The 12892-nt window shown below is 47.6% G+C and overlaps 1 protein-coding gene across 1 annotated transcript in view; it reads right to left on the reverse strand.

Annotated features, from left to right (window-relative positions):
- LOC115189565 (thrombospondin-2-like) overlaps positions 1–8515 on the reverse strand; it is a 39589-nt gene extending 31074 nt beyond the window's left edge. Inside the window, exons 1-3 of the mRNA XM_029748183.1 lie at positions 8503–8515; positions 8220–8330; positions 7962–8135 (exon numbers count right to left, since the gene is read on the reverse strand). Of these exons, the coding sequence (XP_029604043.1) occupies positions 7962–8135; positions 8220–8330; positions 8503–8515 (298 nt within the window). The remainder of the gene's footprint in view (positions 1–7961; positions 8136–8219; positions 8331–8502) is intronic.
- Positions 8516–12892: the final 4377 nt, after the last annotated feature.

A 12892-nucleotide genomic window follows, 5' to 3' on the forward strand; every position in this document is an offset into this window, starting at 1 on the left:
ATCCCTGACCAAGTTAAAGTTGTTTCAAGGTGCTTGGGGACCATACTGTGGAAAATCTGATGAACAAGACAAAACTTGATCTGACAGAGACTCCTCTACTTTGAGGAGGAGAGAGACTGACAGAGACTCCTCCACTATGAGGAGGAGAGAGACTGATTGAGACTCCTCCACTTTGAGGAGGAGAGAGACTGACAGAGACTCCTCCACTTTGAGGAGGAGAGAGACTGACAGAGACTCCTCCACTATGAGGAGGAGAGAGACTGATTGAGACTCCTCCACTTTGAGGAGGAGAGAGACTGACAGAGACTCCTCCACTATGAGGAGGAGAGAGACTGATTGAGACTCCTCCACTTTGAGGAGGAGAGAGACTGACAGAGACTCCTCCACTATGAGGAGGAGAGAGACTGATTGAGACTCCTCCACTTTGAGGAGGAGAGAGACTGACAGAGACTCCTCCACTTTGAGGAGTAGAGAGACTGACAGAGACTCCTCCACTTTGAGGAGGAGAGAGACTGACAGAGACTCCTCCACTTTGAGGAGGAGAGAGACTGACAGAGACTCCTCCACTTTGAGGAGGAGAGAGACTGACAGAGACTCCTCCACTTTGAGGAGGAGAGAGACTGACAGAGACTCCTCCACTTTGAGCCATCTGAGGCTTTCTAAGTGCGAATGGTCAAGATCGGTATGTGCTGGAAGTCTAAGAATAATACTAACGAATTAGTTCTGAGGTGTCCACAGTTTGTTTATAATGATCTTGCGGGCACTATTGTACCAGGAAGAGCATGCATAAAGTGGCACTGAACAAGAGCCCCTGCCAATGCCACCATTGAGATGTACCTGTATTGTTTGTTTTAGCTCCATGGATAAATTATTACCCTGGATTAGTGATTTAACCTGTTGGGGCTAGGGGGCAGTATTTGCACGGCAGGATAAAAAACGTACCCGAATTAAACTGGTTACTACTCTTGCCCAGAAACGAGAATATGCATATAATTAGTAGATTTGGATAGAAAACACTCTAAAGTTTCTAAAACTGTTTGAATGGTGTCTGTGAGTATAACAGAACTCATATGGCAGGCCAAAACCTGAGAAGATTCCATACAGGAAGTGCCCTGTCTGACAATTTGTTCTCCTTCTGTGGCATCTCTATCGAAAATACAGCATCTCTGCTGTAACGTGACATTTTCTAAGGCTTCCATTGGCTCTCAGAAGGCGCCAGAAAGTGGAATGATGCTGGTTTTTGATATAAATATGAACTTGATTGAACAAAACATGCATGTATTGTATAACATAATGTCCTAGGAGTGTCATCTGATGAAGATCATCAAAGGTTAGTGCTGCACTTAGTTGTGGTTTTGGTTTTTGTGACATATATGCTTGCTTTGAAAATGGCTGTGTGATTATTTTTGGCAGGGTACTCTCCTGACATAATCTAATGTTTTGCTTTCGCTGTAAAGCCTTTTTGAAATCGGACAATGTGGTTAGATTAACGAGAGTCTTGTCTTTAAAATGGTGTAAAATAGTCATATGTTTGAGAAATTGAAGTTATAGCATTTTTGAGGTATTTGTATGTGACCAATAACATTTGATTTGATTTGATTTTAGCAGAAAGGCCAAAATCAATGTTTCATCAAATTATTTTTGACATATTTTTTTTTATACTAAAGGGGTCCTAAAATTCAAAATCAAATAGCTAAATTATCCTTGGTATGGCCATCTTAAACAATTCCATATGTTAGTTTAGACTGTTATGGAATAAATTATCTGTACTGTATCCTAACTGCTTCAAAAACGTCCATAGTTTACTTGGATTGTTCCTGTTCGCAACTATGTTGTCAGTGGAATAATGGTTCTTGGCCCTCTCTGCTCATCATATTAACCTCATTCTTGGCCCTCTCTGTCATCCTGTTAACCTCATTCTTGGCCCTCTCTTTTCATCCTTTTAACCTCATTCTTGGCCCTTGTGACGACCCTCCCACTCTGTCTGCTGTATTTTCTCTCTTTGCTCTTGTTCCTTATTAGGATGCCAGTGGGCGGAGTGGGAAGGGTCGTCAGCTAGATGGGAAACACCTGGGCTCGGGTGTGTCCCAGGATAAAGACACCTCTTCCACAGTCATTGGGAAGACTCTCTCCACGCAGACACTTTGTTGTTTTTGGTTGTGTAGTTTTGTGGCTTTTTGGTTATTTGCTTTGGCACCTTTCAACACCCTGCATTATTACATTCAGGTATGCAAAACACTCACTTACATTACTGATTACACACCATTGTTAATTACTTAGTTACTTTATTTAATAAATATATATTTTGATACTCCTTGTCTCCACGTTGTCTCCCTTTTGTTGCGAACTCTGAGCCGGTTCGTAACAAGTGGGGGCTCATCCGGGATCTTGAACGGATTGTGTTTGGGAGAAAACGTGGAGGTATGTTAAATTCTATAGGTGCTTTGTTTGTATATTTTGTTAGTTTGAGTTTGGTGCTCAGTACTGGTTGCTTTTGTTTGTTTGGTTTGTGTGCTGTGTTGGAGAGAGTACATTGGTTAGTTTCCAGGCCCAGCCTGGAAACGCTTGTTCTACTTGTTGTTGGGACATTGGTCTGAGGACGTGAGTGTAATCAGCTGGGTACCTCAGTGGGAGATTTGGATAGGGTAGTGAACCTTACCACCAGGAGCTATAGCCTTTTTCCCCTGATAGGCTTAGCGATGTATTTCATTTTGGAATATGTTGGGCATTGTTAATGTTTGTTATTTTTGTGTGGTGTCTGTGGACTGAGCAGTTGTCTCGGGGGCACATCCGTGGTTTGGTGGAATCTACCAGCGTGCTGGGGGGTTACTTCCTTTCCAGCGGGCTACAGTGCATAATTACCCACTGCAAATCTGCATGAAGATTAGGGTTGAGTTATTGTAGGTTTGGGGGAAGCTCCATATCATCTCTCTTTCTGTGGTGCCAGTGTGATTGTTATTTCTCTTATTGTGGTCTGGTGTGCTCAGAGGGGTTGAGTGAGAATTTTTTTTTTTTTCTTTCTCTCTCTGACTATGGCGTCTAATGTAGACGAGTTCATTCGCTTTCCATCAGAGGAACTGTTAGACTTATGTACTAAAGAACAGCTGTTGAAGGTTGCTGAACACTACAAGGTTGAAATTAGTGATAAACGTCTAAAAAATTCTATTAGGTTAATATTGAAGGCCAATCTGATGGAGAGTGGTATTCTTGACGTTACCACTGGGGCAGCCTCTACTGAGGACTCGCCGTCTCCCCGATATGTCACAATTACCGCTCCATCGGTTAGTCCTAGTAGTCTTCTTTTTGAACAGCAGAAAGAGCTGCTTCTGTTACAGATAGAGCACGATCGTGAGAAGCTAGAGCACGATCGTGAGAAGCTAGAGCACGATCGTGAGAAGCTAGAGCACGATCGGGTAAAATATGAGAAGGAATTGGAATTTAAACAGGATATGGAGCGTGCTAAAATCAAGCTGCAACAAGAGCGACTAGAGTTGGTTAGGGAAGGAAAGCTCTCAGGAGAGTTTGCTCTGGGAAGGTGACGCAGATTTACTTAGGAATCGTTCCTCTTTTGGTCGTGCCCCGGACACATTTGACATTGTTGGGAATTTACGGTTGTTGCCTCAGTTTAATGAAAGGGACCCTGAGACATTCTTTTCGTTGTTTGAGCGTGTTGCTGACGCTAGGAGTTGGCCTGATTCTGATCGCACTTTAATGTTGCAGTGTGTGCTGACTGGTAAAGCGCAGGAAGCATATTCAGCTCTTAGTGTAGCCGACAGTGTCAGTTATGATAAGGTTAAAACGGCGGTGTTACAGATTTACGAATTGGTTCCTGAGGCTTACCGCCAACGATTTAGAACTTTAGAAAGGGATGATAAGCAGACTCATGTTGAGTTTGCGCGAAAATTATCTTCACAGTTTAATCGCTGGTGTTCCGCCTCTGCGGTTATGACTTTTCAAGGGCTGTGTGATCTGATTATGCTAGAACAATTTAAGGACACAATCCCTGATCGTATAGCCACGTACATTAACGAGCGGAAAGTTAAAACTGTCGCTGAAGCTGCGGTTTTGGCAGACGAATATGTTTTGACTCACAAAAGTGTTTTTGTAGAACCCCGTACTTGGAGTGAGTGGGGGCGTTCGGAGAGATTTGGGCCTCGCTCACAGAGATACTCTGGTTCACGGGCAGAGTTTTATTCAACTAGGGTTGAGCCTGACTCCCGTGGTAAAACTGACTTTGGTCAAGAGTGTCACTACTGTCACGGCTCAGGTCATTGGAAAAATGAATGTCCGGTTCTCAGGTCTAGGGGTAAATTCAGTACGTGTGATAACGTTAAATCTAGGCCTACGGCGTTAGCTGCGTCTGTTCTACATCAGTTTACTCCTGAAACATTGTCTCAGGCCCAGGGCCATGTGAAAGTTCATATTGACCCAGGCTATTTACCTTTCGTTACGGAGGGTTTTGTGTCTATGTTAGGATGTAAGAACCTAGTGCCAGTGAAGATCCTATGAGACACAGGTGCCTCGGAATCGTTTGTGTTGGAATCTGTGTTACCCTTCTCTGCTGAGACTGATTCTGGGAATAGTGTTCTAATTAGGGGAATAGGTTTGAACAATCTGTCAGTTCCATTGCATAAACTGATATTGGATTGTGGACTGGTGAAAGGTGAGGTTGTTGTGGGGGTGCGTCCTTCGTTGCCTATTGAGGGTATTGACGTTATCCTTGGGAATAACTTGGCTGGTGAGTGTGTGTGGCCTGTTGTGTTTCCATCTCTAGTGGTTTCCACTAAACCGTCAATTGTAGGGATTCCTGATGAGAGTGCGCAGAGGTTCCCAGCGGTGTTCTCTGCGGGTGCAGTGACGCGGTCTATGAGCCATGGTGACCTGGTCCCTGCTCCGGTAAATCAGAATACCACAAAGAAGTCTCTCACTGTTTTCCCTGTTATTCCGTTGTCTGTACTCCGCTCCGATCTAAACAATGCGCCACGGACTGACCCCACATTAGAAGAGTTGCGTGACCAAATTGTGCCTGTGGAACAGTTGGGAGATGTCGCACATGGTTATTTTCTCCAAGAGGATGTTCTGATGAGAAAGTGGGTGTCTACAGAGGATGGTAAACCTGTTAGTTTGGCTGATAACGTTACTTCCCTTGGTTCTTTTAATGTTAGGTCTGTGCATGAGGAAAAAAATGTTCCTGGTCCCGATGATTGCATACTGCAGGGTAGATTGAAAAACTCTGAGACACTGGATATTTTGGATAGCCCTCTTACTCAGCTACCTGTTGATGGGCGGAAAGAGCTGGTTGGTCTGATTCGGAAAATTCCAGGTTTGTTTTCTGTGACACCTACACGTACAAACTTGATAGAGCATGATATTGACATTGGAGATGCTGACCCCATTCGTCAGCGGTTCTATAGAGTCTCTGTAGAGAAACTGCGTTGTCTGGATGCTGAGGTCAGGTACATGCTGGAGAGTAAGATAGCAGAGCCTTCTTTCTCCAGTTGGGCTTCTCCCTGTATCTTGGTCAGTAAACCGGATGGAACGGACCACCGTAATGTCAACGGAGTCACTAAGCCGGATTAATTTCCTCTTCCTCAGATGGAGGACGGCGTTGATCAAGTCGGCGCAGCTAAGTTTGTGAGCAAATTTGACCTGTTATTGTGCTATTGGCAGGTGCCACTGACGAGTAGGGCACATGACATTTTTTGCCTTTATTACACCCTCTAGTCTGTACTCGTATTCGTTATGAGTTTAGTGACTATGAATCGTTGGCGTGACTATGAATCGTTGGGAAATGACAACCGTTGAGTTGTGACTGAACCGTTGGGAGATGTTGTTTGCGTTTGTAGCTGATGTGGTCTCTTGTGCGCCCTGTTCCTGAGTGTTATGTGACTGACCATTGTTTGGTTTTGTCGTGTTCTAACTTTCCTGTCTGTTCCCTCCTGGTCTTGTGTTCTCCTTTCCTCTTAAATGTTGCTTCCTGTACACAAAGGTTGCTGAGGTCTGGGGAGAAGGAGGTTGGCTGGGGCAAGTGGAAGGTGAACATGTAACCTCTCGTAAATTTGGGACGCAGAGGCCTGTGTCAATTTGGGACGCAGAGGCCTGTGTCAATTTGGGGTTGAGAGCCCTGTTAGTTGCTTTTCCAAAAAGTTTAACCGTTATCAGTTGAACTACTCGGGTCATGGAAAAAGAAGCGCTAGCACTCATTTGGGCGCTACAACACTTTGAAGTGTATGTTGGGTCGGGAGTAGTACCTATTGTGGTCTACACCGACCATAACCCTCACCTTTTTTTTCAGGTCCATGATGTGTCCTAATCAGAGGATAATGAGATGGTGTTTATTTTTACAATCCTTCCATCTCGATGTGAGGCATATCCGGGGAACTGGTAACGTGATTGCTGATGCGCTCTCTCGTGCGCCCTGTTCCTGAATATTTACGTGACTGACCGTTGTTTGGTGTTGTCATGTTCTGTCGTTCCTGTCTGTTCCCTCCTGGTCTCGTTTTTTTCTTTCCTCTTAAAAGTTGCTTCCTGTGTAAAGGTTGCTGAGGTCTGGGGAGGAGGTTGGTTGGGGCAGGTGGAACTGAACACTTAACCCCTTGTCAATTTGGGAGGCAGAGGCTGGTACGTTGTTCCGGGGTCCTTGTTGGTCCCCGGTTTTATGGGGGGGTGTGACGACCCTCCCACTCTGTCTGCTGTATTTTCTCTCTTTGCTCTTGTTCCTTATTAGGATGCCAGTGGGTGGAGTGGGAAGGGTCGTCAGCTAGATGGGAAACACCTGGGCTCGGGTGTGTCCCAGGATAAAGACACCTCTTCCACAGTCATTGGGAAGACTCTCTCCACGCAGACACTTTGTTGTTTTTGGTTGTGTAGTTTTGTGGCTTTTTGGTTATTTGCTTTGGCACCTTTCAACACCCTGCATTATTACATTCAGGTATGCAAAACACTCACTTACACTACTGATTACTGATTACACACACCATTGTTAATTACTTAGTTACTTTATTTAATAAATATATATTTTGATACTCCTTGTCTCCACGTTGTCTTCCTTTTGTTGCGAACTCTGAGCCGGTTCGTAACACCCTCTCTATAATCCTGTTAACCTCATTCTTGGCCCTCTCTGTCCTCCTGTTAACCTCATTCTTGGCCCTCTCTGTCCTCCTGTTAACCTCATTCTTGGCCCTCTCTGTCCTCCTGTTAACCTCATTCTTGGCCCTCTCTGTCCTCCTGTTAACCTCATTCTTGGCCCTCTCTGTCCTCCTGTTAACCTCATTCTTGGCCCTCTCTGTCCTCCTGTTAACCTCATTCTTGGCCCTCTCTTTTCCTCCTGTTAACCTCATTCTTGGCCCTCTCTATCATCCTATTAACCTCCTTCTTGGCCCTCTCTGTCGTCCTATAAACCTCATTCCTTCATTTCTTATAGCTTATAAAAAACATAATCTGCCCTGGATCTCCAGATAGAATTTATTTCTTCACTTCATTGCTTTTAAAATGTAATCGTTAATCTATGGTTCAGTTCTTTGCTTAATTCAACAACATCCATCTAGTGCCACCTTGTATACAGCCTCTACAAATGGTCTCAGACATTATCACCTCAATGCATTTCAATACAGGAGACCAGTACAATTATCTCAATGAAGTAACCAAAACATCTGCACTATAGTTCTCCATAGTTTTTCTGAACCTTCCTACTACAGAAAAAGATGTAATGATCACTGAGCCCATAGTTTACAACCCCACATCCTCGATCTATCAGACACCAAAACAAGGTCAGTGGTGGTTTGGGTAGAAGGACAGACCCCGGTGGGCTCATTAATCAGCTGGTGTAAAGCAAACGGATGACAAAATCTGAAATGCTTTAGAAGAAGCTAGCATGTTTGTAGAGCTATATGAATCCCCAGACTACTGTAAATAAACCAGGCTGTGTTGTGGAGTTAGAGCTGGGTGTCTATGTATGCTACCTATTGGACAGGGCTGTGTATCGCAGGCTGCGTAGTCGGCCGTCTCTCCCACACACTTCCTGCCTCCATGCCGGGGGGCGGGGTTAGAACACTCTTGCTGACGAATCATCAGCCCACTGCCACACGACACACTGCATGGTAACCAGGAAGACCACGGTCCCCAGCCCCCGACAACTACAATCACACAGACAGTGTGTCAGTCGATCCAACATCAACAATAGCAGTCATGTGGTTTTGTTTGTTTGTTTGTGTTCTCACCTGGACAGGGTGTAGCGTCACAGGGACGTGTCTCTGTGGTGTTGCCACGGCAGCCGCCGCCCCCGCGGCGAGAGACGGGGAAGTTGCAGAGACGCAGACGCAGGACGAGACCTGAACCACACGACACAGAACACGCAGACCAGGGAGACCACAGGCCCCAGCCGCCGTTCCCACGCTCTACACACACACACACACACACACCACACACGCGCGCAAACACACACCACACACACACACACATTTTTATAAAAGGGAAATGATTGCTCAAACACTACACCCAAACCTGAGCGTTCCATTCTGCCACCTCTGGTCTCTGGGTTAGGGTTAGGTTAGCTAACCCTCTGGTCTCTTGGTTAGGGTTAGGTTAGCTAACCCTCTGGTCTCTGGGTTAGGGTTAGGTTAGCTAACCCTCTGGTCTCTGGGTTAGGTTAGCTAACCCTCTGGTCTCTGGGTAGTTAGCTAACCCTCGGTCTCGGGTTAGGTTAGCTAACCCTCTGGTCTCTGGGTTAGGTTAGCTAACCCTCTGGTCTCTGGGTTAGGTTAGCTAACCCTAACCCTCTGGTCTGTTTGGCCCTCCCAACCATATGAGGGTCAGCTCCCCCCAACCCAGTCACAGATCTAACCCTAACCCCCCAGTCACAGATCTACCCTAACCCCAGTCACAGATCTAACCCTAACCCCCCAGTCACAGATCTAACCCTAACCCCCAGGCACAGATCTAACCCTAACCCCAGTCACAGATCTAACCCTAAACCCCCCAGTCACAGATCTAACCCTAACCCCCCAGTCACAGATCTAACCCTAACCCCCCAGTCACAGATCTAACACTAACCCCCCAGTCACAGATCTAAGCCTAACCCCCAGTCACAGATCTAACCCTAACCCCCCAAGTCACAGATCTACCCTAACACCCAGTCACAGATCAACCCTAACCCCCACTCACAGATCTAACCCTAACCCCCAGTCACAGATCTACCCAAACCCCCAGTCACAGATCTAACCCTAACCCCCCAGTCACAGATCTAACCCTAACCCCCCAGTCACAGATCTAACCCTAACCCCCCAGTCACAGATCTAACCCTAACCCCCAGTCACAGATCTAAACCCTAACCCCCAGTCACAGATCTAACCCTAACCCCCCAGTCACAGATCTAACCCTAACCCCCAGTCACAGATCTAACCCTAACCCCCCAGTCAGATCTAACCCTAACCCCCCAGTCAGATCTAACCCTAACCCCCCAGTCACAGATCTAACCCTAACCCCCCAGTCACAGATCTAACCCTAACCCCCCAGTCACAGATCTAACCTAACCCCCCAGTCACAGATCTAACCCTAACCCCCCAGTCACAGATCTAACCGTAACCCCCCAGTCACAGATCTAACCCTAACCCCCCAGTCACAGATCTAACCCTAACCCCCAAGTCACAGATCTAACCCTAACTGACCCAGTCACAGATCTAACCCTAAACCCCAGTCACAGATCTAACCCTAACCCCCAGTCACAGATCTAACCCTAACCCCCCAGTCACAGATCTAAGCCTAACCCCCAGTCACAGATCTAACCCTAACCCCCTAGTCAGATCTAACCCTAACCCCCCAGTCACAGATCTAACCCTAACCCCCAGTCACAGATCTAACCCTAACCCCCAGTCACAGATCTAACCCTAACCCCCCAGTCACAGATCTAACCCTAACCCCCAGTCACAGATCTAACCCTAACCCCCAGTCACAGATCTAACCCTAACCCCCAGTCACAGATCTAACCCAAACCCCCCAGTCACAGATCTAACCCTAACCCCCAGTCACAGATCTAACCCTAAACCCCAGTCACAGATCTAACCCTAACCCCCAGTCACAGATCTAACCCTAACCCCCCAGTCACAGATCTAACCCTAACCCCCCAGTCACAGATCTAACCCTAACCCCCCCAGTCAGATCTAACCCTAACCCCCAGTCACAGATCTAACCCTAACCCCCCAGTCAGATCTAACCCTCACCCCCCAGTCACAGATCTAACCCTAACCCCCCAGTCAAAGATCTAACCCTAACCCCCCAGTCACAGATCTAACCCTAACCCCCCAGTCACAGATCTAAACCCTACCCCAGTCACAGATCTAACCCTAAACCCCAGTCACATATCTAACCCTAACCCCCAGTCACAGATCTATCCCTAACCCATAGTCACAGATCTAACCCTAACCCCACAGTCACAGATCTAAACCGTAACCCCCCAGTCACAGATCTACCCTAACCCCCCAGTCACAGATCTAACCCTAACCCCCAGTCACAGATCAACCCTAACCCCCCCATTCACAGATCTAACCCTAACCCCCCCAGTCACAGATCTAACCCTAACCCCCAGTCACAGATCTAACCCCCAGATCTAACCCTAACCCTGCAGTCACAGATCTAACCCTAACCCCCCAGTCACAGATCTAACCTTAACCCCCCAGTCACAGATCTAACCCTAACCCCCCAGTCACAGATCTAACCCTAACCCCCCAGTCACAGATCTAACCCTAACACCCCAGTCCACAGATCTAACCCTAACCCCCCAGTCACAGATCTAACCCTAACCCCCAGTCACAGATCTAACCCTAACCCCCAGTCACAGATCTAACCCTAAACCCCCCAGTCACAGATCTAACCCTAACCCCCAGTCACAGATCTAACCCTAACCCCCCAGTCACAGATCTAACCCTAACCCCCAGTCACAGATCTAACCCTAACCCCCAGTCACAGATCTAACCCTAAACCCCCCCAGTCACAGATCTAACCCTAACCCCCCCCAGTCACAGATCTAACCCTAACCCCCCCAGTCACAGATCTAACCCTAACCCTCCAGTCACAGATCTAACCCTAACCCCCCAGTCTCAGATCTAACCCTAACCCCCCAGTCACAGATCTAACCCTAACCCCCCAGTCACAGATCTAACCCTAAACCCCAGTCACAGATCTAACCCTAACCCCCGTCACAGATCTAACCCTAACCCCCAGTCACAGATCGAAACCTAACCCCCCAGTCACAGATTCTAAACCCCACCCCCCAGTCACAGATCTAAACCCTAACCCCCCAGTCACAGATCTAACCCTAACCCCCCAGTCACAGATCTAACCCTAACCCCCCAGTCACAGATCTAACCCTAAACCCCCAGTCCCACAGATCTAACCCTAAACCCCCAGTCACAGATCTAACCCTAACCCCCCAGTCACAGATCTAACCCTAACCCCCCAGTCACAGATCTACCCTAACCCCCCAGTCAAAGATCTAACCCTAACCCCCAGTCAAAAGATCTAACCCTAACCCCCCAGTCACAGATCTAACCCTAACCCCCCAGTCACAGATCTAACCCCTAACCCCCAGTCACAGATCTAACCCTAACCCCCAGTCACAGATCTATCCCTAACCCACCAGTCACAGATCTAACCCTAACCCCCACAGTCACAGATCTAACTCTAACCCCCCAGTCACAGATCTAACCCTAACCCCCCAGTTCACAGATCTAACCCTAACCCCCAGTCACAGATCTAACCCTAACCCCCAGTCACAGATCTAACCTAACCCCCCAGTCACAGATCTAACCCTAACCCCCAGTCACAGATCTAACCCTAACCCCCCAGTCACAGATCTAACCCTAACCCCCAGTCACAGATCTAACCCTAACCCCCAGTCACAGATCTAACCCTAACCCCCATTCACAGATCTAACCCTAACCCCCCAGTCACAGATCTAACCCTAACCCCCAGTCACAGATCTAACCCCCAGATCTAACCCTAACCCTGCAGTCACAGATCTAACCCTAACCCCCCAGTCACAGATCTAACCCTAACCCCCCAGTCACAGATCTAACCCTAACCCCCCAGTCAGATCTAACCCTAACCCCCCAGTCACAGATCTAACCCTAACCCCCAGTCACAGATCTAACCCTAAACCCCCAGTCACAGATCTAACCCTAACCCCCCAGTCACAGATCTAACCCTAACCCCCAGTCACAGATCTAACCCTAACCCCCCAGTCACAGATCTAACCCTAACCCCCAGTCACAGATCTAACCCTACCACCCCCAGGCACAGATATAACCCTAACCCCCCATCACAAGATCTAACCCTAAACCCCCAGTCACAGATCTAACCCTAAACCCCCAGTCACAGATCTAACCCTAACCCCCCAGTCACAGATCTAACCCTAACCCCCCAGTCACAGATCTAACCCTAACCCCCCAGTCAAAGATCTAAACCCTAACCCCCCAGTCACAGATCTAACCCTAACCCCCCAGTCACAGATCTAACCCTAACCCCCAGTCACAGATCTAACCCTAACCCCCAGTCACAGATCTAACCCTAACCCCCATCACAGATCTATCCCTAACCCCCAGTCACAGATCTAACCTAACCCCACAGTCACAGATCTAACCCTAACCCCCCAGTCACAGATCTAACCCTAACCCCCAGTCCAGATCTAACCCTAACCCCCCAGTCACAGATCTAACCCTAACCCCCAGTCACAGATCTAACCCTAACCCCCCAGTCAGATCTACCCTAACCCCCAGTCAGATCTAACCCTAACCCCCCAGTCACAGATCTAACCCTAACCCCCCACAGTCAAGATCTAACCCTAACCCCCAACCCCTACCCCCCAGTCACAGATCTAACCCTAACCCCCAGTCACAGA

The sequence above is a fragment of the Salmo trutta genome, unplaced genomic scaffold (assembly GCF_901001165.1).
Source record: "Salmo trutta unplaced genomic scaffold, fSalTru1.1, whole genome shotgun sequence".
In the NCBI taxonomy this organism is placed as follows: Eukaryota; Metazoa; Chordata; class Actinopteri; order Salmoniformes; family Salmonidae; genus Salmo; species Salmo trutta.